This window comes from Gouania willdenowi, chromosome 14, assembly GCF_900634775.1.
Source record: "Gouania willdenowi chromosome 14, fGouWil2.1, whole genome shotgun sequence".
NCBI lineage: Eukaryota > Metazoa > Chordata > Actinopteri > Blenniiformes > Gobiesocidae > Gouania > Gouania willdenowi.
In genome coordinates this window covers 20,847,419-20,873,179 of record NC_041057.1, presented here as the reverse complement: position 1 = coordinate 20,873,179, position 25,761 = coordinate 20,847,419, and the positions used below count along the sequence as shown (strand labels likewise).

At 38.0% G+C, this 25,761-nt stretch overlaps 1 protein-coding gene across 1 annotated transcript in view; it reads left to right on the top strand.

Moving 5' to 3' along the window:
• Positions 1-270: 270 nt before the first annotated feature.
• fgf11b (fibroblast growth factor 11b) overlaps positions 271-25,761 on the top strand; it is a 50,317-nt gene continuing 24,826 nt past the window's right edge. The window contains exon 1 of the mRNA XM_028466024.1: positions 271-660. Within this exon, the coding sequence (XP_028321825.1) occupies positions 468-660 (193 nt within the window). The 5' untranslated portion in view covers positions 271-467. The remainder of the gene's footprint in view (positions 661-25,761) is intronic.

Below are 25,761 nucleotides of genomic sequence, written 5' to 3'. Positions count from 1 at the left end.
AATTTAAGCTTAATCCTTCTGGTATTGTCTGTTTGAATTAGGTTTTTGCAATACTGAAGTTAGCTGTTGGGGTACATTTTGCTCTTGAAGATGAGTTGGGAAGAAGGATAGAAACATGTCAGATTTTTGAAACTGTTTGCTGTCCTTCCAACCATGAGTTTAGTTTAAAACTAAAAATGTAGTCATTTGGTTTCTCTCCCTGTTTAGTTAGAGTCAAATATTTTGGCTAGATTTTAAACTGGACTAAAGCTGCACTTGCATTTCCTCTCACTCCAAGGAAACACTTAACTCTTCCTTGTTAACCCACTTGGGCGCACATTTTCCCCTTAGGGGGCATCTCTTAACCATCTGCCCTACTCTAGTTTTACTTTTTTAGTGTTTGTGAGGAGCTAAAGCCAAACTAGCTAAAGGAGTACCCTGGTAAAGAAGGCACCCCCCCTCCCAGAAGGTGAGAGGAGGGGGGGAAGATGGCAGCTCTCGCCAGCTCTCTCATCAGACAGAAACGGGCAGTCAAGGAAGACCCAACCAACCGACCAGTAGCCAGCAAGCGTAAGCCTTGTCCGAAGAGCAACAAGTCCTTGTGCCAGAAGCAGATCCTGGTTCTGATCTCCAAAGTACGACTCTGCGGCGGCAAAAAATGTAGAAATGAAAAAAGACCAGGTGAGTCTGTAAAAATGTTTATGTAACATGATGTACTTTTACTGTTTTCCTGTTCAGGTCATGGGACGTTTTGGTGATGAAACCAGAAAGCTGTATTGGAGATAGATATTTTATTGAACACATTATTGTTGGTTCAAATGCACTTTAGTATTGAGTGATCAAATAGATCTGAATGGTTTTCTGTTTAGTTAAAATTGTTGGGTTTAAATGTTTTTTTTTCAAAACTTTTGAAAATAATAGCATTACCTGCAGACAAATAGAGCATCAACATAAACATGAGGTTATTCTTATTTTGGACTAATAAATACTATTAAGTTATTTAAAGTTGTATGATTAGATAAGTTAATACTTCTTTTTGCTCCTTTTCCGCTCATGGAAACAAAAGTGCTTGAGAATTTAAAGATGCAAGTGACTGTTTTGTTTGTTATACTAATTTTTAACTGTTTTTAAGTTGTCATTTACATGATAGAAGTAAAGAAATCTAATTAAATTTCTATGAAATTACTAATAAAACAAGGTATCACAGCCACAGTACAATCTGAAGGAGGGTCATTTACTCTGATAAAATGATTTTCTAACAAACCTTTAATGGAGTGCAATAGCCCACAGCGACACAAAACATCAGTGTAAAAGTTAATGGGTTTTTCTTAATCATTGATAAAGATTCATCCATTCAATCATCAATGCATCCATCCAACCACAATGATTAAATACATTGTGTCTAGGGCAACGGGTTCTGATTTATTGACTAGAACTGTGGAAGAACTGAGGTCTCACACTGTCCACACACTTAAGAAGAAGATGCAAATTAAGCACCTCATTTCAAGATCTGAAGCACGGGATGGTAAATTGGTCCTTCTGGCCAACAGAACATTTTTCTCAATTTTCACACACTTTCTTCTCCTTTGATGTGAAGATTAGTCAACTGATAAATTATTTATTTTTCTGGCTGGGAAGTGTTTTTCTTTTTATAATGCACAGTTCATTGTGCAAATTGACTGTTTAGTTAGGTGAGTAATTCTCATGTTTATGACAGTAGCTAATTTATCAACAGGCAGTGGTGGACAGTAATGAGGTAAATTTACTTAAGTACTGTACTTAAGTATTTTTGAGTGTCTGTTCTTTACTTGAGTATTATTTTTACTTACTTTCACTCCACTACAATTGGTAGACAAATATTGTACCTTTTACTCCATGACAATTCTATGGATGCCGTCATCACTGAGTACATTTTCTCCCATGTTACCTCAGGTTTTTTCATTGCTTCACTTCTGATACTAAAGACTTTATGTTGATTCTCATACGTCATGCTTGTCAATGCTGAGAAAGTTTTTGAAAGATTTTTAATGTTGGCAATGCAAAGTCTGGTTATCTATACAAAAGACACACTAAACATTGCATTTTATTAGTTCTTTAGTGTTTGTTAAATAAACCCCACGACGTTCAAATGTTACTAAAAGTTACATTAATAGTAATGCATACATTTTTTATAGCGCTTTTTTGCACACTCAAAGTCGCTTTAAAGAATTAAGGGATTATTCTTTCACTCCACACTTAGTGGTGGTAAGCTACTGTTGTAGCCACAGCTGCCCTGGGGCAGACGGACGGAAGCAAGGTTGCCATAGTTCCCCATCGGCCCCTCCGACCACCACCAACACTCACTCACACACTGCATTCATACTAGGCAATGTGGGTAAAGTGCCTTGCCCAAGGATACAATGACAGATACCACTGGGGTGACTGCCACCCCACTGTGGCACCTGGAATTCTCAGTGAGATCGGGCAATGACAGGCTGGTATGGCCACAATACATAAATATGTTTTTTTTTTTTTTTTGTTTGTTAATAATACAGGTGTTGGTTAGATTTGTTGGGGTTTTTTTGCAAATAAAACAAGTGTATTGATGAATTTAGCCTATTTAACAGCTCTTTGTTCATTCTGTGAATAATGGTGATTTGGTTGGTTTGATGTGGGGTTTTTTTTCAACACAAACCTCAATTTTATGGTAGTTAATAAAACATCACAGTGTTATTCAGTTGTACTGCAGTACTATAAACATGGAACAGATTGTGCATCAGTGTTTTCCTTATAATTAGGAAAACTACTGTATGTTGTATATTTTCAATAACTATTTACACTTAACAAATTGTTTAAAGCTAATATTTTAGTTGGAGTCGTTTTTGCAAGGAGTATTTGTACTTTCACTCAGTGATTACAGTAAGTATTTTGTCCACATCTGTCAACAGGAAGGTTGGTGGTTCAAATTCCATGCACATTCATTATTGTTCTTTGGCAAAAAAACCAACCACGTTAAACCCTATAAGTGAATTGTAGATTATACTTTAATGTATTTACTCACTCATGTAGTTTGGAGCTTTACATTTTGTTTTGCGCAGAGTTGTTGTTTTTCTGATTGGCGCTATAAATGCTATGGAGTTTGGTTAACACACACACACACACACACACACACACGTAGGGTATTTATTTATAATAAAAAATATACTAAATGAGTAAAATAAAACAAAAAACTAAACAATATTTATACAAAAAATACAAAAAAATGACTCCAGAATCACACTACAATGGCAACCAAAAACAATTATACAAAAAAAATGCACAAAAAGACAACTGAAAGATAAAAAAAAAATACACATGAAACTCCAAAAAACATACATGAGAGAAAAATACAACAAAAAAATATGAAAATGGCTCAAAATACACAAAACTAAATATTTACACAAAAAGTACACAAAATGACTCCAGAATCACACTACAATGGCAACAAAACCACTAATTATACAAAAAATGCAACAGAAAAATACAAAATACACAACTCCAAAAAACATACATTGCAGAAAAACACACCAAACAAAAAAATATAAAAGTGAGTCATTTACCATGCATTCACATGTCCCATAGAATTAAACCAGGAAAATTGCACCCACATTTTGCACCCGCAAATATACCCGTTTATATATTATAACACGACAGAGTACAGAGTATGTACACCTCTTTTACATCCAAACACATACTCATTTGGCCATAATTGATAACTGTACTTAAGCTCCCACATGAATGCATACTTCTGACAGGCACTGTACTAGTAAATGTAATTAATGAATTAAATAATTTAGTTTTGGTCAGAAGGGCTTTAGGTGCAAAATGTTGCCAATGTTTCTATCATACTGCCTCGGAGCAGCTGTGGCTATAGATCTAGCATACCTTCATGGCTATGATAATGGGGAGAATAAAACATTGTTTCTTGCTGCTCTTTGTAATTCTGCTCCAAAATTACAGCTCCCAAAAATTCTAAGCTATTATCATTTAAAACTGTGCGCATCTACCTTTAAAACGCCAACAAAAGGATGTCATGAGAGCTCCAAAATGAATCTAAGCCTGTTGAAAAGGAGGATGATGAGTGATGAAAAAAGCTTTCATACATCATGAGGACTTTAATATTATCCTGCATGTGTATGCTTGTATTTACTGTTCTTCAAACAGTATTGTAATTGAAATACTATACATTTCACCTCACAGATCAAAACACAAATGGAAAGAATGACACTAAATAACCTTTTCCACCGGGTGTTGAGGTCTAAAGTTGATTGGTTGTCATTTGGGTTATTTGTATTGGGTATCTGGTTCAGTCACTGAAAGGGGAAACCATTTCTTCCAGACCCATCCATTTTAGTGGCATAGAAACAACCCAGTATGGTTGGCGAACACAACCCTGTATTTTTTTTATTTAGCAAACATGACATAACAGTAATAGGAACTGCAATACCAAAGCTTTCTTAGAAAAATTGTATAATTTATAATAGTATTTTCCACCTGTCCTGTGCAACATATTCACCCATCTCTGGTATTTATTTAACAGGCTTGAAGTTGTTTATTTAATACCACAGATGTTTGGTTAGAGTATAGTGGCAGTGGGGGCTGATGACTCATATGAATGAGTTTTATTTTTTTTTTTTTTTTACAATGTTTGCATTTGCACTTGTCGTGCAACCTTTTCTTGACACCAATGCATGTTTTTCTTGCAATAATTAAATAATTCCAAAAATCACAGCCCTCCCAAAGAAATGGTAAGCTAAACTTTAATAGGGGAAAAATATAAAAAGAGAGGGCAGTGTTACACCGTAGTGTGGGGGAAATAAACATGGTAAAGCGCTTTACACACATAAAGATATTTAGGATGTTTATGTCCCAATTTTTCCCCTTCCCGAGCAAAGACAGCAAAAGTCAGATTAGTGTATGTCTTATAAGATTATCCTGCGGTCTGAGGTGTGTTAACAGGGATATTGTTCTGATAATCGTAAATAACAAACCTGACCAATATTTTGCACCAAAACTCTTTATGTGTGGGGAAAGCGACGACTCCCGACTCATGAGCCTGTGGTTTGTGACGTGGAATGGAATGTAGCCAATCTAAAAGCGAGCTGACTGAGAAAAACGTAATAGCAACTTGAAACTCGGCACCTCTGCTTTGCAAAAACTGCTATAAAACAACCATAAATGATGTGAATATAAAGCACAATACAGCTGCTCCTAAATTAAAACAGCAATTTTTCAGCCTTAGCACGGTAATGTAAAGTAAGCTGTGCACCTTCCAAGTGCACATTCTGCTGTTGGAAATGCCTTTAAAAATAAATATGGAAAAACAAATTCACAGCATTTTTATCAGCTACACAATGCAAAACGTACAGGGCTAACGAGCTGCTGAAAGCAGTGACTCCACAGCAGCGACAGGTTGCTTATTTACAACAACATACCATGCAATAGCTTTGCTGCTCTGTCCCTGGATAACAGTCACAATCTGTTAAAATCCATACGCTGTTGTTTCGGTGCAGAGGCTTCCCTCACGTCCACCAACGCAGTGTTAGCTTAGAGCTTCACCGATGCATGTTTCTTTTGGAGACAGATTGGTAAAATAATGAGCGTATTTACACTCTGAGAGGCTTGTCTTGCTCTCACATTGACTTGCCTTGATTGCCGCACATGATGTAAACAGAGACAAGCCGACAATGCTTCTTCTTCATTCCACAAAAATATGTAGCACCACTGTAAACAGGAAGTATACTGCAGCTAGTAAAGTAATAGACAAACACACCATATTGTCATGGTAACTGTTTATTTCTTTAAAAAATATTGCGTTAGAGTACTAGTTACTGTCAAAAGTAACGTTGGGGCGGTAACGCGTTACAAGTAACCACCCAACACTGATTATGAAGCACACTGTTTATATTGGACGGTGATTATGGGTTACAAAGTGGAGGATGCACACAGTAGAGCTTTAATCGGGAAAAAAAAGACCTTACCCAAGAGAACGCGGCTCGAACCGATCCGACCAGAATGAAGCTGATGTCTCTTTAAGCCCGAACCCGCTTCAACCCGACGGTATTCACATCCATGCTCGTGCATGTAGAATGATCCATTGTGAGTTACGTATAAACATGACTAGCAGCGCTACATGATATGTCTGTATGAAACACGCTGTTTATGTTAGAAATTAATTACGATTACAAAGCGGAGGATGCACACAGGCAGCATCGGGGGCAGCTAAGTGGCTGCAGGGGTCCTCGGGGTCCCCAGGTAGCACCTGAGCAGATGGTGCGGCTGATGTGTGTGTTTCTCGGTTATGCAGATTAAAAAAAAAGTTAAAACAACCCGTGCATGCCTGGAAGTCCCTCTTGTGTTCAAGTGTGCAACAATTATTACACAAGTATTGATTAAAAAAGGAAAAAACAACAGATATCACTCCGTCAGGGATCAAATTTACAACGTCAGGGGGCCCTTTGCTCAACAGCAAAGAACGCTGATATTTTATCGGTGGAGTGAAATCCCCTATGTCAATGTTGAGGGAGTATTTAGGGGAAACATCCCAATGCTCCGATACTGTAAAAGATAGGTGTGAACAGAGGGAGTAGATGTGTGCCACCAAGTGTCACAGAACTTTTTGTAAGTAGCGAACACTTATAAGTTACAGTATGTCACAACTAAAGCTGTCCCAAAGCTCTTGGCATGCCTATGCGTTCACAACATATGTGCAAGCATGAGCCGCTATTAGGAGCCAACGTGCTGCCCAGGACCCACGAGACCATCCATATGGGGGATATGAATGATTGATGTAGACACTACCATCATAACTTGATGAAAATTTAACATCTTGAGATATTAAATGTTCTAAATATCTAAAAACATTAAGTTGTTATGTCTATGTATTGATATTTATGGGTCTGAGTTGTGTCATCAAATGCAGACTTTTTACTGCCTGTATGAAATGATTATGTATTTAATTGCACATAAAGTACTGATGACATAAACCCAGAGTCATTTGACAAATTCTTGAATGAGCTTCTATAGCTTCTTCTTTTTGTGATCAACAAACAGATGTCGGGCCCTATTTTGAGAATTGAAAGTTAAAATATTAGTGTAGTGAGAAGGCTGAATTCCATTTCCTTAAAAAGTGACTAAATTAAATTTTGCTCTGAACATTTGCCAAATACATTTGTCTGTAGTTTCTCCTTCCGTTATAAAGCAGCCTGACCAAATGTAATGGCTTATTAATGTTTCAACACACTCTTAGTTAGATAACACTTTAAACGTCTTTTTAAATTTTTTTTTATAAATACTAAAAAACTAAAAGCCAAGACACAACACAAAAAAATGACACAAACCCTCATGATGTGTATTTGAACATTTCAAATAATTCCAAATAAATCTTCTTAAGTCCCTAAAAGATTCAGTTGTTTCAAACAAGCTAACACATGATAAAAATTTTAGAGTGCTGTTTGCACAGTTTAATCTTTTGAATTTCACAGTGCTTTTTATGTTTTAGGGCTATGTTGTAATATGTATGTTGCAATCATAAATATTTTTCGGTGTCAAAAAAAAAAAAAAATTGACTAAATAGGTGATTGAGAGGTATTAATCATTTGTGAAATGTTTATAATGAATAGATATTTGTATATCTTTGTGCTTGGGCCTTGGGCTTTGCAAATGAATAGACTAGGTAATCATTGCGACCATGGTATGGACAACACCTGAACCACTGATTGTGTTCTATTTCATAATATTTTGTGAGATGTCTCACTATGGAATACACTCTCATCTGCAGCCCTCAGAAGCATTTTTCTCAATCTGCGAATCCTGATTGGCTGGTGAATTGTGTCCGTCTGCCAGGGACACTCCCACCTTCTATAAGAGGACGAGGCGGACATTCAAACACCTCTTCTCACTCTCAAGCATAGCTTGCATCTTCTAGCCTCCGTCAATGGGCGCTGATAGAACAGACACACTTGCTCTGTGGACCAGGTCAAGAAGAAGCCAGCACCTATTTTGCCTCCACTTCGTTGGGGCTGTACCCATTTGACACCACTCCACAGTCTGGCAGACCAGCAGACGCTGACGGCTCAGCTCCAAAGCTGCTCTCGACGTTCCTGGCGGTTCGGCGCATGTTGGCCCACTTCGCGACCGCTCGCACTCCAGTGGACTGCCCAGCTCCACGCTCGACACCACACCGCGGTCCAGAGCTTCCAGACACCAGGACATCAGCTGTCGTCTCGAGCCCAGCACTGCCCTTGATGCCTCCGGCGGTCCGGTGCACGTTGGTCCTCCTCACAGACGTTCACACTCCAGTGGACGGCTGGTCTCCACACTCGATGCCACACCACGGTTTTCAAGCTTCCTGATGCCAGCACACCAGCTGTCGTCTCGAGCCCAACATAGTCCTTAACGTCCTTCGACGCTCCGGTGCACGTTAGCCCGCATCCCGGCTAGCACACCTGCTAGCCGCCACGTGGTAGCATTGAGCTATCCACCAGTTCTCCCTGCATATGTCAGCGCAGAAACTATAACAAAGTGGGTCTACCTGTTACATAACTAAGCATAAAGTTATTTTTAGCTAAATTTAAGTTAAATTGTGACATTGTATTCAGGATGCTGCTTTATACACTCTTCATAATTAAACTGCATTAAACTGATTTCACAAAGTGCTGGAGAACTTCCTGAGAAATGTTGGTCCCTATAACATGAATGCATCACACATCCATAATGTGAACATTCAGTTCCACCACATCTTACAGGTGTTTTGTTGGTCATCTGCTGACTTTAGAGGCCTTTGGATAACATTGAACATCTGGGATTATTTTAGGTCACCGACATTAAATAAGTAGCCATTAGAAGATGAGTAGAGTACAACGTTGTCATAACGAGATGAACAGCAACAATACTACCTTTGTGCTAATCCTACATTAGATTCTGAGCCTACAATCGAAGCAGAGTCATTATGTGAATGACCTTTGGATTTATTGATAATATGTGATGAAATGGTAATGTATCCAATGTGCACCTAGCTTTTTTTGCCCTTTGTTGGCTTAAAAATGTGTGTGTTTTGTGACTCTAGAAGTCGGGCGACCTTTAAAAATGACCACGTGAAAGACTTAAAATTAGGAGGATTTAGGGTCTAATGTATACACAATTTTGAAAGTACTAGCAGTCTTGGAAAAGGCTTAAAGATTAGCGATAATGCTTTCACATTATGCAACGCAAATGCAGATCCATTGTTAGCTTGTCCGTTGCACGAGTTCATACTTTTATACTGGAAAACATGTTCATATATTTTCCAATGGCAGCATAGCTTTCACAGGATTTGGTTTTTGAGGGGAGGAGAGTTTGAGCTGTCAAATTAGTGTCACACAACCACACAAGCCATATTTATTACCGTCATAAAGCAACCGACTACATCAACTACAGTACCCAACATAAACCCTGCTGATATTACATGTTGACGGCACAAATTTCTGTGGAATGAGATCCATGACAAACTAAAGGATCCATCTAATTTCACTTGCCTCCTTACTCTTTATCATCTTATTTATGCTGTCACTTTACTGTATAGACCCGTTCAAACGGGGCCCTCCCACTGTTCAAAGATCTGCTGCCCTCTTTTCAGATCAATCCTGCTCATTAATGTATACTGATTAATCAATAACTCCCCTTTTAGATTTTTCAAGGTGGACTTTGATGAAAAGAAGGGAAGGGTATCGAGCTGACTGCCTCTGTGCATCACCTTTAGTAGAGATAAATAAAGGACAAGGCTAAAATAACACATTTCAATGATGATAGAAAACAAAATCAAAAGCTTAATTGCTAAAAATAAAGTGTAGATTAAGTTTTGTGTTGGAAATCTTAAGCATTGGTTGTACTTGTTTGGAATGGAGGTGTTGGAGTTGGCAGTTGGAGCACAATTGTAGGCTTGGGCTGGCTAACAGAAGACTAGGTTACACGGGGAGATCCAGCAAAGGATAGCATTAAGCTGACCCCAAGAGATCAAGGCTTGCAAAGTCGCTTACTCAACAACACCTGATCAGACGATGCAGTGTTAGGTAGCTTCTCGTCAGAACTTTAGCGTGTGAGACAGGAGTTAGAGCGAGAGAGAGAGCGCGAGGAAAAGAAAGACTAAAGAAAACCCTACGGGGGAACAAGCTTCAACTCGCATATTGCTCAAAACGTGAGGGATTAGGGAAATGATGGGCTTGAATGATGATAAACTGGAAATCAAACCCTCCATATGAATTGTGAAAAGATGCTGATAGATAAAAGAGATGGTAGGCAGAACGGCACAGAGGGAAAGCTATTGTAAAGCATGATGGAACGAGAACTACAAGAATCAATATTGAACCCAGACACTCCACAACAAACCGCTGTTTACTAATCTGATTTAGAGAAACATAGTTTTCTAATTCATTTATTTCAAATCATTTTCTAATTTTTTAAGAAATGTTGGTTCTACCAAATGAGAAAAGATAGCAGGAAACTAACAAAAAATAAATAAATTTAAAAAAATGACAAAACACTTTGTTCTTTCCAGTATTAATGCTGAGATTGTTCATTGTTTTAAATACTTAAATTAATGTTGACGATGTGGCCCTCGAATCAATCAAATTACCGGTATGTGATAAAGGTTCCCCATCTCTGACCTAGAAAGGCTATATCAGATCTTTTTCTTGAAAAAGAATGACAGGCCACTTGATTTGAAAAAAAGATTGAAAACTGCTTTTTATCTCTTTTTCTTTTTTTGTTACACTCTGAAGCATAATAGCTTTAAAATACATCTAAGAATGTCAATGTATTGGTGTGATAATGGCCAATGCCACTGGTTGGGATAACAGTTCTTATGGATTTAAGGATTCCTCAACATTTTGAAAGTCACACACAACTGACTTCAAATTGTCTCCATACATTTCACCAACAACCAGAGAATTATTACTTGTTATTTAAATGGGACCATATCTTCCCAACACACCACCACCAAGGAACTCTTGAACATTGTATCTGACCAACTGTCTAAACAGATCATTAGAAGCATTAAGGAAACAGACATCATTTAATGCATTGCTTTTCACACCCACCCTCCATATTTTTCAAACAACCTACGTGGGAAGAACATGCTCATAAGTCTTTACCTCATTCCTCCAAATGCACATTTCAATTTGAGTATGTGCTTTAAGACCCTCTCATCTGCAGAAACTGTGGGTTGGCCGAATGTCAATATGCCTGTCTATTTTTGAATGTTCATGGAATTTCATGCAAATAAATATAACTATTTTTGCTTTGAAAAAACAGCATATCAAAAATCAGAGGAGAGTTTACTAATAGGTACTTAAAATAAAGCTTGTTTGTGAAAAACATAATAATGATCAGTGTCTATGAACTACTTGCATGTCTGTGTGAGCTATGGCATCGTTTCCTTCTAGGGATTTTTTCTTTCTTCTGCTGTTGTAGATACAGGAAGTATCCAGCAATGAAATAGTGTGTTAATATTTGAAATAGCTCTCAGATGTAAGAAGAAATATGATCAAATAATCTCCAAGTTAGTCACTTGTGATCTTTTGGATCAGAGGGGTTTTCAAAAATCAATTGTATTTCTTATTTGCTCCTTTGAGGACAGGTTTTGCACAGTGTGTGGGTTTAAAGGCATTGTTGGTGAAAGGGGCAGGAAAGCCATTACAAAATGTCACTTAAAAAACCCATATTAAGCTAAATCAACTTTTCTGTGCTTTAAACATCATAAAGTGCTATATGGGCTTCATACACATGCCCAAAGTGTTTTTTATTGATTCCCTCAATCGTTAGTTAGAGGGTGATTTGCTCCATTCTTACTGCAGGGTGAGCCTGATGATGAATTTGAGGGGGCACTGAGCTGGAGAAGCAGTGCCTCCAGGAAACTCTCTGCCGTTATTGACATGTAAACAGACACGCTCACGAAGGCGAACATGTGCTATGTACGTATTTTCTACAGTCTATGTGTGTACCGGCGAACACCACGCCCCCACGCTCTGTCTCGTGTTTATAAAGCAGCATGAGCTCAGCTACGGAGTGGGTGGGAGGAGGGTGGGCTGACCTCTGGCCCTACATCACCGTGCGGGGAGGAGGAAGTCAGTGTCCCGTCTGTAGACACGCCCACTCATGAATATGCATAAGTAGGCCGCAAATCAGCCTGTTTGAAAAGTCACTTTCAGAGCAACTCTACACAGAGGCTAAAACTCTGGAAAACAGGCGAGTTTGGGAAAATAAACTTCAAATACTATGTTTTTGGGGTTTTTAGAACGAATGGAGATGGGTGAAAAATAGCATGATGTGGGACCTTTAAGGATCTGATAAGTAATGCTAGGGTTGAAAATTTCAGATTAAAATACTTATGTTTTGAAGAAACTAATCCGTATTCTTTGGAATAGGATATAAGTAATCTCTGGACCTATTAAGAATGAGGTAACATGACCCTGTCCCATTGTGTCATGTCTTACAATTAATCCTACTCTAGACTGTGTATATAATCACATTGTATCACCTCATCTGTATGTCACTGTTTTCTAAAATTAAAAATAATGGCATTTTAATCTTGTCAATGTTTCTTACATTTTTTTTTTTACATTACATCTCCCTTTTGCCATTATTTAGTTGATGACAGCAGTGACCGCCACCTCTACAACCTGATTGGAATCCTTTTTTTGCTTGTGGGATTTTAAGTTTAAAACATAATCCAAGGATATTTGGGGACAGAAGTCTAGACTGGGAAAATAAAAGATTAGTAGTTGATTACTTTTGCCGTAATCCTGCGTATTCTTGGCTTTCAACAATCATTGGTACAGCAGAGGGATCTAGTATCTGTTGTTTATTGGGATTGGAGCACAGCTGGTCATGACTGAGGACAGTCATATTCCAATGCTTATCCTTTCCTCTTGGTTGGAAAATACACCATCAATATTTTGTTTGGTAGGAGTTTTTTTTTTTTTTTTTTTTGTAAAAACAGCAGCTACCGTTAAAAATAAATATGTTCCTAAATATTTACTTTACAGTATTTTTTAAAGTAATGAAAGGACAGATAATAAGTGTGAGTACTTTGACTGTTGAAAGCCTATTGACAATGGCCAAAGTTCTATTCAAAGTCAGGCGGGCGCATTTTGCAAAGACTTCTCTTTTGTTTCCATCCTCCTGAAGATACTGCCAACCTCCCACACATACCTGCTAAATTGAATCTGTGGGTGCTTTCATTAAAGCTGACAAGACTAAATTAAATTTACCCCTAACAAGAGAAAGACTTTGCAGATGGAGGACAAGTATAAGGAGGTGATGAGAGGGAGAGTGTGTGGGAAGGAAGCAGCTCATGAACAGGAAACACTCAACAGGGAATCAAGGTCCTTGAGGAAAGTCTAAAACATAGTGGGCCTTATTTTGAGAACACAGAGCAAAGGACAGGTATAACAGAAACAACCTTTATTGCCAGTGTATTCAATGATTGCATGTATTGTTAAATAACATGCTAATTTAGTAGCCACGTGCACAAGGACACACATTTTTGATTTTAACTCCATCAGTAAAGAATGCTCTAAACCAGAGTTGGACAACTTCTATCACAGCAGTCGTCACAAAAATGTCTTTGTTTGATCGAAGGACCACATTATCAACATTCAGGTCAGCATTTAGAATAATGACCAATCAGAGTGTTAACACAGGAAAGAACAGAGTTTTCATAGTAGTTGTGTTTGTTTTTTTGTCATCTGTGTATGTTTGTTGTTGTCTTGCTCATTATGAGGCATTTTGTGCATTTTTCCTGTAAAATGTATGTTTTTTGGAGTCTATGTATATTTGTGTTGTTATTTTGCATTTTTTTTGTAGTAATTTATGTGTATTTCTGTAGTCATTTTGCTTGTTTGTTAGTTCTGTGGGTTTGCAGAGTCATTTTTTGTGTTTTAATTGATTTTTTGTGTACATTTGTCATCATTTTCATTTTAGTAGTAGTAGTTTTGGAGTATTTTCTGTGTTTTTCTTGTCTTTTACTGTATTTTCCTGCAATTTTGTAATTCTTTGTATTTTCTAATGCATTCTTGCTTTTGTTTTGTTTGTTTTTCTGTCATTTTGTACATCTACTTTGGGGGCCGCATGAAATTTCACCGATGGCTGCATATGGCCCTCGGGCCGCCAGTTACCTACGTCTGCTCTAAACCAATCTTAGTCTATCGTTCGGCAACAATGGGTTTTTTTGGGTATCTATTAATGATTTTTTTTATTTTGGCTTTAGGTGCTACAGCAAGTAAATCAATGCAGATTCCTTCATTGTCCAGCATCACTAGGGTGGTTGTGCATTCACTCGTACGGAAACTATGAGCATAAATTTGAGTGCTTGCACTACCTGAGGACTGCCCCTGAGGGCAATCATTAGTGCACGAGCAGAACTGATGCAGACCGCCCCTATTTAAATGAGGGTTTTGCTCATTTAATGTGGAGACGTCAGTGTGCACAAGCACACTGACATTTGAGGAAGTTAAATTTGGGGCAGATGGACTTCTCTGTCTGCTGCACAAACATTTAATAATGTAGAAAACTAAATAAACAAATACAAAAAAGATGTTTTAAACCTAATGATATTTTTTCTCCCTCATTTAATGTGGGTGCTCCGTCCGGTCCTGTAACATTATTTGAAGATGAACAACTGACCATCATCCAGCGTAGCTCTCAGCAGCACTGTGTCATGGACACTCTCATACGTCACCGTTGTATCATCAGTGATGATGCAAAAATGACGCATCATTACGACCATTACGAGACTTTGACGGTCTAAACATAATGAGAAAGGAGCTCAGTGGAGCAGTGAGCCCAAAGCGATATCAATCCATAGTCATATCTCCGTGCACAGCGAATCTCTTTTTCTCTCTCACACACACACGGAGGCTTTTGTTAACCTCCGCTGTGTTTTCTGTCCACATTTACTGCAGCGATGATCTCTGCGTGTGTGTTTGCACCTCCTTTTCAGTTGTACTATTGTTCCGTGCTAAAACAATCACCACAAACAGTTCCAGATTTTATGAATCGCATTGCTCTCCCTGCATATCTTTAGTTGCATTTCCCCCTCCCACATTTTTGCTCCCCCTGGGAGATCTGCCTACTATGCATATTCATGAGAGGGAAATGCGCTAAATGAATTGAGGGCGCATTGGGAAGCGCAGCTCATGCGCACTCCTGATTCCCTGCCCTTTGTACTCCTTTGTACGCGTGGAGTGGCGTTTGCACACGTTTTAATACCACTAAACCTTTTGTGAATCCGCCCCTCAGTGTATTAAATATGATGGTCTGTGTTGTGAATTTGTGAGTGTCCACAAGGGGGTGCCACAGGGTTCAATACTAGGACCCCTCCTGTTCAATATGTACATTAATGATTAGGGAAAGAAATGTGTCTGATGCTGACATACATCATTATGCCGATGACACAATTATTTACTGTTTTGGATCAACTCCTGCTAAAGCTGTTGAATCTCTGCAGAAAACTTTTGCAGTGGTCCAGCACATACTAAGGTAAAACTAGTCCTCAACGCTGACAAGACTAAACTAATGTGGTTCTCAAACACTAATAAGGTACCTCAAACTGTTCCCTCAGTGTCCACTCTTGAGGGAAATGTCATACAGTTGGTGCATGTGTAATACCTTGGTGTCTTGCTTGATGACAATCTTGTGAAGAGACTGCAACTTAAATTAGGTTTCTTCTTCCGAAACATATTTTGTTTCTCTTTTGAGGTGAAAAAGCGTCTTGTCACTGCAACTTTTTTTTAATCTGTTTTAGATTATGGATACCTGATATATATGAATGCCTCAGTTAAGTGTCTAAGTAAGATTTACGCTTTTATCATGCTTCTCTGAGGTTTATTACTAACTGTGGGGCCCGGACCCATCATTGTGAACTGTGTCCTCGAATGGGATGTCCTCCTTTGTCCACCTGGAGACTGGGACACTGGTGCACTTTTATTTAAAAGGCCATGCTCGGGCTACTCCCCTCCTACAGCTGCAACCTAATCACACGGAGAAGAGTTGATTCATACAGTTTGCATTCAAATGATCATTTGTTGCTTTCTGCTCCTTTTGCCTGCAGAGAACTGGGGAAAAGGGCCTTTACCCACTCTGTACCTTCCACATGGAACATGCTGCAAAAACACTTGAAATTAACTGAACTGATTTTTTTAAATGCCTTTAAATCCAGGCTGAGAACACATGAGATGACCTTCACTACTTGTAACTGTTATTTGAAATTTTAATTTGCTTTTAACTGTATTTTTTTATTATTTTAATTGCTGTCTTATGTTGTGAGTGTAACTTCTGCAGGACTCCCTTGAAAAAGAGGTTTTTAATCTCAATGGGAATTTTCCTGGATAAATAAAGGGTAAATAAAAAAAAATAATAATAAAAATAATCATAATATTGTAATTGTAATTGCTGGTACGGTGCATGTCTCCAGTGAGGTGTTAAAAATGTCTGTGAACACTGGAGACAGCTGATCAGCACAGTGCTTTAAGGTGAAATTTGTAATCATTGTGATATATCGTGATTATATCATGTTGTGTTGTCACTTTCATGGAAATGCCCTAACTAGTAGATTATTTTTGCTTTACTCGTGAGGTCTACTTACGCACTAGTGCTACAAAAACCTTGACTAGTAGAACAACATTTTTGTTTACTAGTACTACTAGTACACTCAAAATCTCACTAGTCGTACTAGAAGACAGTGTTTAATCTACTAGTAGTACTAGTAAATCCAAAAGATTCACTAGTAGGCCAAATGCAAATGAAGTAGGAGGAATTATAACCAAATCCAGCTCCCTGATTGGTTGTAATAATTATAAAAATCGAATGGCAAACCTGAATTAGCTTTTTCCCTGCCACCTTATTAATAAGGCTTACTTGTAGTACTAGTGACACTTTTGGTATCACTAATATCAAATCTATGCTCCAACGGTTTTCCATACACTGGTGTGATTACTACCTGTTGTGACTTCAGTTTGGACCCCTGTGGGGATGCCAAGTAAGTTTGTCTTTGTTCTGCATATAATGAAAGGTCTATTTGTGTTGTTGCTGGAGGAGTTTGAGAGTAAACAGTAGTTGTGATGCAAAGCTCTGCAGCCTTCCATCAGTGCATCCACTATCTTTCCACATAGCCCATGCAGAGGCATGGCCAGGAAAGCAGATTTCAGCCACAATACTAGCACATCAACATTATTACATCACCATAATATCTCGCTTTAAGGCTACATAGAAAGCCCTGAGGCAGTAGCTTGATGCCAATGCCTAGCCGAAGCTGAACACGGCATTTTGCTAACTGTCATTGATATGTTTCTGTCACAATGCTAATGAAGCACATACGTGGATATCGAATGGGTGTCGGGGAAGCTGAATGAGTCCTATTTGCTCCTGCTTGTGTTTGACATGCTCGCGTTGGCGCCGATAATAAGCAGCAATAACCTGCCCTCAGTGATGTGAAACGCTGTCCCTGTCACATCAAATGATTTATGAGGCCTGGAGTTCAAATGAAGAGGCCACTGCTGGAGTCGCTGGTGATGTGGTGCACCTCACTTATAACTGCTCTTTCCTTAACCTCGCCCTAATACTGCTGCCATCCTTTGTTGCACACTTCTCGGCCACCCGTTCTTTCCACCGTCAAACCCAAACTGTGTGTTTCGTGCATCTTTTTCTGCGTGTCTTCTTTTTTTTTCTCTGTCTTCCACCAAGGTTAATAATTACTAGCAGTCTTGCAAGATATTGGCCCAGTTAGGGAAAACAGAAGAAAGTGTTCTCCAGGGTTAGGGTCAATTGCAATTGTAATCGCGTAATTGATAATTAATTGCAATTATGGAGTAATGCCCGTCATCCTTCGTGACGTACTTCCATGGGCTTTGCAAAACCTGGGGGCCGAGTCACGCAGGAAGGCTTGGCCCCCTTTCATAATTGCTTGCAGTTCTAGTTATAATTGTAATCGTAATTTTAAAAATCTGTTGCTGTTGTTATCGTAATTAAATTGTAATTGAGTTCAGATAACTGACTTTGTAATTGTAATTGCCATGAAAATTCTATAAAAAATGTCAATTATAATTTAATGCAAAACTGGGGAACCATGTTCCAGTTCTATGCACAGTTCTACACATATGTAGTCAACAATTATTAAAATATGTTTCATATCAAGCTTTCCCACACTTTACCAATTTGAAAAAATAAATCTAGGAGTTAGGGCTGCTCAATTAATCGAAATTCGATAACGATTTTGATTATTACACCCAACGATTACAAAAATAACATAATCGAGAAAAAACGATTATAAAAAAAAACTTTTTTTTTTTTTTACATGTACAAACCCACTATTTCGGACATCTACAGATAACAAAGCTTGGCACACACATGTTAATAATGCTAATTTTGAGTTGTTTAATCCATGCACATGCAAGCTCCTCCCCTCCACCCCGCCCCTGAAAGCCAAAGCGAGCCTGCAGGCCAACACAAGGAAAGTTGTTGCTCATGATCTTGAAACATGGCAGGAGAAACGCTTGGTAAACAAGTCAAATTCTCTTCTATGGGAACACTTTGGGTTTGATGATGAAGACCTAGAGCAAAGACACATCACGTGCAAGAAGTGTTTTGTTTTGTGCAAAAGTGAACATACTTGATTTTAGCGTTTGAAGGAATTTATTTATGTGTAAAGAATATATTTTGATTTTTTTGTACAAAAAATGAATAACTTTTTGGTTGACAAAGAATCGTTTGAATAATCATGATTTCAATTATGACTAAAATAATCGTGATTATTATTTTTTCCATAATCGAGCAGCCCTACTAGGAGTATACTGACAAAAAAGGCTCAGATGACCACACCAAAAATATACTAATAGGTAACCAATAGATAGGAAATACATTAGATGATGGATATTTGTTTTTAGTGTATTGTACAGCTGATTTAAGACCCGTTATCATGAGAGATACTAACAGAAAGCTAACATGTGAATATTGTTAGGTTTTTTTCTTTGTTATTATGAATTTCATATTTTGATAAGTGCATTGAGATGACTTTGTTGTAATTTGCGCTATACAAATATAGTTGAATTGAATTGAAATAACACAAGAGGAGGGTGAACTTTTATTCAGTATTTAGTAATTGTGATTAATTGTAATTGAACTTCAGTAATTGAGAATGTAGTTGTAATTGATTTTCTGAGGATAAAAACTGGAATTTCAGTGTAATGGGATAAATGCAGGTAACTGTAACTGTAATTGTAATTGTATTATAATTGAACATGGGTAATTGATGTAATTGAACCAAACGCCTATACCTTATGTGCAGTGTTTGGAATAATGGTGTTTAAAATAACGGCGTTAGGTAACAGTGTTTTTTTTTTTTTTTTCAGTAATGGGGTAATCTTACTAATTACTTTTTACGCCGTTAACGTTACTGAACGTTAAATGAGGTGCGTTACATGCATTGATTGAATAACTGTTATGTATGGCTTCATATGCAACTGTAGTGAGGAGGTGGGTTAAAAACAAGGTGAGCGATTATGATTGGCTAAGGCGGCGTCATGTTTCATGGTAGCCAATTAGAGCCAGCACACACACACACACACACACACACACACACACACACACACACACACACACACACACACACACACACACAACCGCTACAGATTTGATGAAGCAGCAGAGATGGCGAGCGTGGAGCAGTCCGATGAAAAGTTGTCATTTTTAAGGTGGCGATACAAAGACTACTTTAAATGAATTGTGGTCAAAGGCAAGAACGTGCATGTGAAGTGATCATTATATCCAGGAGTGAAGACTTTGTCGACATCCGTTGTAAGCAACTCAAATTTAATAAAGCACCTCACGACACACGCATCTAAAAAATCTGAATTCTTTGACATTTAGAAACTTTTTTTTTTACTTGCTTGGTAGTTACTTTTATTATAGAGTAAATCAATTACAAACTCAGTTACTTTTTGGATCAAGTAGTGAGTAACTATAACTAATTACTTTTTTAAAGTAACGTTCCCAACACTGCTTATGTACAATGCATGGTAAACACAAACAGACTATCTATGTATGCTCAAAAAAGAGTGGCGTAGTAAAAGGTGTTGCAGTAAATGTATAAAACAGGAGAGTTAGGAAGTCCTGACATTATGAGCCAAGGAAAACCCCTGTTGTTCTATTCAGTCATTGCAGAAGAAATAGAAATGCCCTTGGCTGCCCAGTCATGCAGGCCCTCAGTAATTACCTCCAACCTTATCACGAGGAGCCCAGCTATTGGGAGATCAGCAAGTAACATACTGGGCTCAAATCAAGCCAGATAAATACATTAGTGCACTGATAACCCACACTGTTCCGTACACTACACTGATGAGTGATAAAACTCAAACCGCTGCTTGTTTTTTTTTTTTTTTTTCCAGAGCAATTACATTGCAGCCATGGCTTTAAGTGTCCTTGATAGCAGTTGTGATGCATGATGTGATTACCTTGGGTTCGTATGTGCATTGACCTCATTTATACACAGACATGCATAATTGCTGTGTGAATGGTTGAACTATAGGGTCCAGCTTTATTCTCCCCCAGGTGATTTTCCGAGTGAGCAGAGCTGATGTAAATTGATGAGGGGGATCCCTGTGAAAAACTAGCAGAATTTCCCCACTGGGGTTTAAAATGCAAATCCACTAAAAGAAAGCAAAACCTTCAAATCTGAAATCCTGTTATGTAATTTGGCACATTGAAAAGAACTTTATCTCTTTGGGGAAGAATGATTTCATTTTGTAACATATCCTCAACAATTGCACACTTAGAAATTTAAGAAAATGCAGGATTTTTTTTTTCTAGCCTGAGAGAATTTTACACGTTGCATCTTTAAAAAAAACAATTATTAAAAATATGAAAATAACTGTGTACACTGCAGTGTTCATTTTGTTGACAAAAAAATGGAATCGTTTCCATTGACATGTTTTAAGTGACAATAATTATAGACCAATTAAAAACTACATAAATATTGATTTTCGTCAACTAATAAAAACGAAACCATAATTTCATTGCATTGGACGAAATCCAATCAGATCTCATGTGATCTGTGTATTTACAAATATTATTTCCATCCTATATTAAGTTGATGAATGGTGTTGGAATCTTTATTAAAAAAATAATGCGTTAACATAAGGGAACATATCATGCTAAATCCACTTTTTTAGCCCTTAAATGCATTTTGTTGTATATTTAGAGTGCTTAGAAGTACAGAAAAAACCAAATTAGTCTCTTCAGGTGCTCCGTAGATATCTTTATATTCTGTTTTGCTCATATTTTTCAGTTTCTATTTTTCTATTCTCTATTACGTTTTTTGAACTATTACATCACAGTTTTTGCAGCAGAACTGCTAAATTAGTACATCAACTCCAGGTCCAACACTTCGAGCAATCCACCATTTTTATTTCTCGCTTTTATTTTGTAGTCCAAGCTCAAGGATGCCGAAGTTACGAGAGGATAAGTCAAAATGTTCGGTTGTTGGATGTAGTAACCCACACGCTCATTACACCGTCTCCCAGCATCAGAACCTTTTCAAAGTGCCTGGTTGAGTTTTATTTTTCACGGAAATGTACCCACATCTGTGGGTAAGGTCATTTTTGTGTACGCGAAGCACTTCAAGGATGACTGCTTCAGCAACCTCCGCCAGTATAAAGAAGGATTTGCCAAAAGACTTTGTCTGATTGAGGGTTCAATTCCTTCTATCTTTGGAGACGACGAACAGAGCACTTCGGTAAGCTGTAAATAACGCTAAAAAGTGTGATGATAAGACCTCCCTGTCATTGCTTTGTTAGCATTAGCAGTTGCACCGTCTTCATATGTTAGCGCTGTGTGCTCGTTTTAGATCCTTGATGATATGGCCTACGTGATTTAATTTACGTCTAAAGTTTTCATTAGTCATTTCATTTTGCTGTTTTTGTCTTTGAAAAGACTGTATTAAAATGCATTTCGTGACGTTAGCTTGGCGCTAGCGTTAGCTCGGTGCTTGTGTTAGCTCACTTGTTAGGGTTCTGCAGGTTCATCATCTTCATTTTCATCTCGCTCCGCTGGGTCAGACTCTGGCTCGAACATGTAAGGCTGGATGGACAAGTCTTCCGTTGTTGACATTTTGTAAATAACCTCTGAATAAAAAGTTTATGCGCCGCTACATAGCCGTATCTCTTCTATCAAACTACAAAAATGGCCGAGCAGGGTGGAGTTGAACCGAGTGTCACCTGAAGAGGGGGCGGGGTATGGAGTGTCTCATTTGCATTTAAAGAGACCGCACCAAAACGAGTTGCTCTCAGAAGCACATCAGAAAAGGGGTAGAAAAGGGGCCTGTGGAGCTATAATAATGAGGAATTCAGACCCAAGCATTGCAGTTCCGCTTAATATAGACCACAACTGTATGATTTATATGTAAAAAGGAAGGATTTAAAACCATGATATGTCCCCTTTAACATATTTTAGTCGACTATGTAACAGATATAGTCAACTCAAATATCATTGTCATTTAGTTTACTATACCTAAACTATACCTGAAATAGTCATGATGACCAAATTTTGACTAAAGCTATGTTGCAGTTCATTGAAAAGACTATGACTAAAACTAAATCAAAAAATGCTGTCAAAATTAACACTGATACACAGCATTGCATCGTACTACACTTGTTTTGCTGCTTGTCATATTTCCCTTTATGTGAAAAGAGGTCGCTTGGGAATGGGCCTACTGCTGAGTCAACATGTCGTGCGAGTTGCTGACAACACCTGTGTGCTGATGTAAATAAACAGACAGGGAGCTTTCTCTGACCCGTACTCCACTGACCCGGATCATGTTTTCTGTCCGTTAAGCTCCACGTGAGTCCCCTCAGCGATAGATGTAGTCGTATACACACATATTGCGTCAAACATTAACTAGGATTGTGCAAAGCTGCACATTGTGTGTTTCTGGCACGTTTAGTCAAGGTTCTTTGAGGCAGATGTAAGTGTGCTCACCCTGAAAGTTAATGTGCGCTTCCTGCTGTTCTTTTAACAGCAAAACAAGGATGTGCATCACCCTGAATGACACCCAGCACATACAGTAGAAAGCATATGGTGGGAATACCAGCAACCATGAGCAGTTCCCTCACCTCTACTGAGAAAGGTTTTATCTGTATATTGTCAGCAGTGAAACAAAACCTATAGTAAACATGACTTAACCAGCCACAACTTGTTTTCTACCAGGAGAAAAAGGCTATTTCATTCCAGGCCTCATTTTAGATAATTTTAGATCATTATGTGCATGTTTCCCAATAAAGGTTGCACAGATATTTACATTTTTACAACATATTTGATCATCAAAAAATTAATTTTCTCCTAAACCTTCTTACTTGGAAACATACTTTTAGAGTGAATGTTGTAACAAGAATCTCAATATGATAAGCTACTTCAAATCAGTGATAGAGGTAGTTTTTCCAAACAAAACAGAAGACAAAGCAAGGCTTTATCATGTTTTACATTTTGATCTCTACTATGACACTATTGCTAATGAAGTTAATAAGTACGTTAGTGGCCGACTATGAATAATGTTAGCCTGCTTTAACATTTTTAATTTACTCTGTCAATTTGACATTAGTTTAAAACTCATTAACCCGAGAGGACTATCGCAAACATATTTACATGGTTTTAATTGAATTAATTTACATTTTAACAATGTTATGTTTGTCCATGTGTCATTGGTCCCTGGGTAGCTTCAGCATTAACCTTGCCTGCAAGATGGATTTTCCTGGTTTTCACAAACACCAGAATCCATCTTGTGCTGTTCCCGCCTTTGCCTTTCGAAGCCGAACTGAAACAGTTAGAACCAATCATGAGGCAGTGTTGTGGTTTAGGGCGGGATATCCGGGCGTGACGAAGGCAGAAGTGCCAAAGCAAAACTGGCGCATGCGCAGTTGCAGGGAGAGGAACTAGCTGGGCTACCGCTATTAGCATAGCTCCGAATCAAATGTTGACGCAGAAGGATGGTTAACGTGCCCTTAACTTACATACTCGTGTTGCAAAAACAGCAAAAGTCACTCAACGACATAATGACCACAGCGTTACTATCCCAAAAGAAAGTTTTCACCAATGGAGCCTTGTTGTTGTTGTAGCAGTGTGTCTGTGGCGCATGCCAATGACGACATTATCATTTGTTTCCGTGTGATTGGCTAAAACAAATCATGGTGGACAGGCGCTTCGCCCAATCAGCTTCAATCATTCTGTTCATGTCCCTCCCTGGTTTCGAAAGGATTCTCCAGACACAGACCTAGATTGATGTGGAGAACTCGAGTTAGAGGGAGGCCTACACATCAATCTGGCTCTTTCCAGATAGCTTCAGCATCGTATTTGACTTTTTTAAAGGTTAGCGTGTTTCCCTACTCCAAAACCCACTTTTTCCTACAGGCATGTGTTTGGGTGATTTGAACCCTAACACATGCGTAATTTAACAATGCCAAAAATTTGCTGTGGTGACCTCAGATGGTATTAGCCAAAAAGTAAATCTCAATAGTGATAGAAAGCAAACGTTAAAGACAATGGTGAAGCTACCCAGGGATCCATAACTAAAATTAGTAACACCGTCACAACCACTGACTGATTTTGACGTATACCCAATTAAAAGTACTGGTAATCAAAATATAGTACTTTTTATTGGGTATATTATATCAGAAACTACTCCAATTTTTCATGTATTATCATATTTTGATGACAAGTACTTTTTATTTTGGGTGTTTTATATTGTGTTAAAGTCACTTGCCAATAGTGATGGTTTTACTAATTTTAGCGATGGTGTTCTAGGGTTAAGAACTTTAAAACTTATTATAAAGCACCCCAAACACACTTCTTGTTTTGTCCCTACCTGAAATTTGATGATGCATCTGAAATAAAAAGCAATACCACAGTCTTATCATTTCAACATGCCATTGCTGATGTTAAATAGAATATTATAAAACTTGCATTCTAATCTCAGGGAAATTGTTCAAGGTATAATAATCAAATGTGATCCAAACCAGGGATTTTTAATCAAGGGCAAGAGTGTTTAATTTATTCTTTCCAAAGAAATATAAAATAGGTTCTTTGTTTTATTGTTAAAACAATATCAGATATTTAGCAATGAAAACAATAACCCAAGAAATAGTCATTGGCTTTTATTGCTAAAATTGCATTGAATATTATAAAATGAAGAATTCAGTTTACACAAATGTTCGAGCAGTTTGAAGAAAGCTACTCCTACCTCTCTGTATGCATTATTTGTAACATTATATCTGTCTACATTGGGGTCCCACAAATCTACCTCTGCCACAAATAATCTCCATTCTGAGCATGCTTCACATACCAGATTTGTCACACATGACCTTTGAGTCAGCGGATCACAAAGTTATGATATTGTTTACCCCTGCAGATCAGTGAGGGGGTTTATTTTCCCACAATACGACCTCATCATGCAAGCAAAGGCTTAAAAGGCTTTGTAGGCTTTTCTAATCCAAGCCGTTTAAAAGCTACTACAAAGCGTTACTATTGGTCAGCATACGTATTTGGGGTTTGTTGAGGGATGACTGAATAACTTTTTTTTTTTTTGAGTTGGGGTTTCCCCTTGTGACCTCAGTGAAAACGATTGAAATGTAAATGATCCATCATATAAATTGAATGTAGCCTTCATGTTAAGGTTTGAAACATGTTTGGCTTGGGGTTGGAGGTATGATCATTTATCCTCCATTGTATGATGAATACCCCAATTAA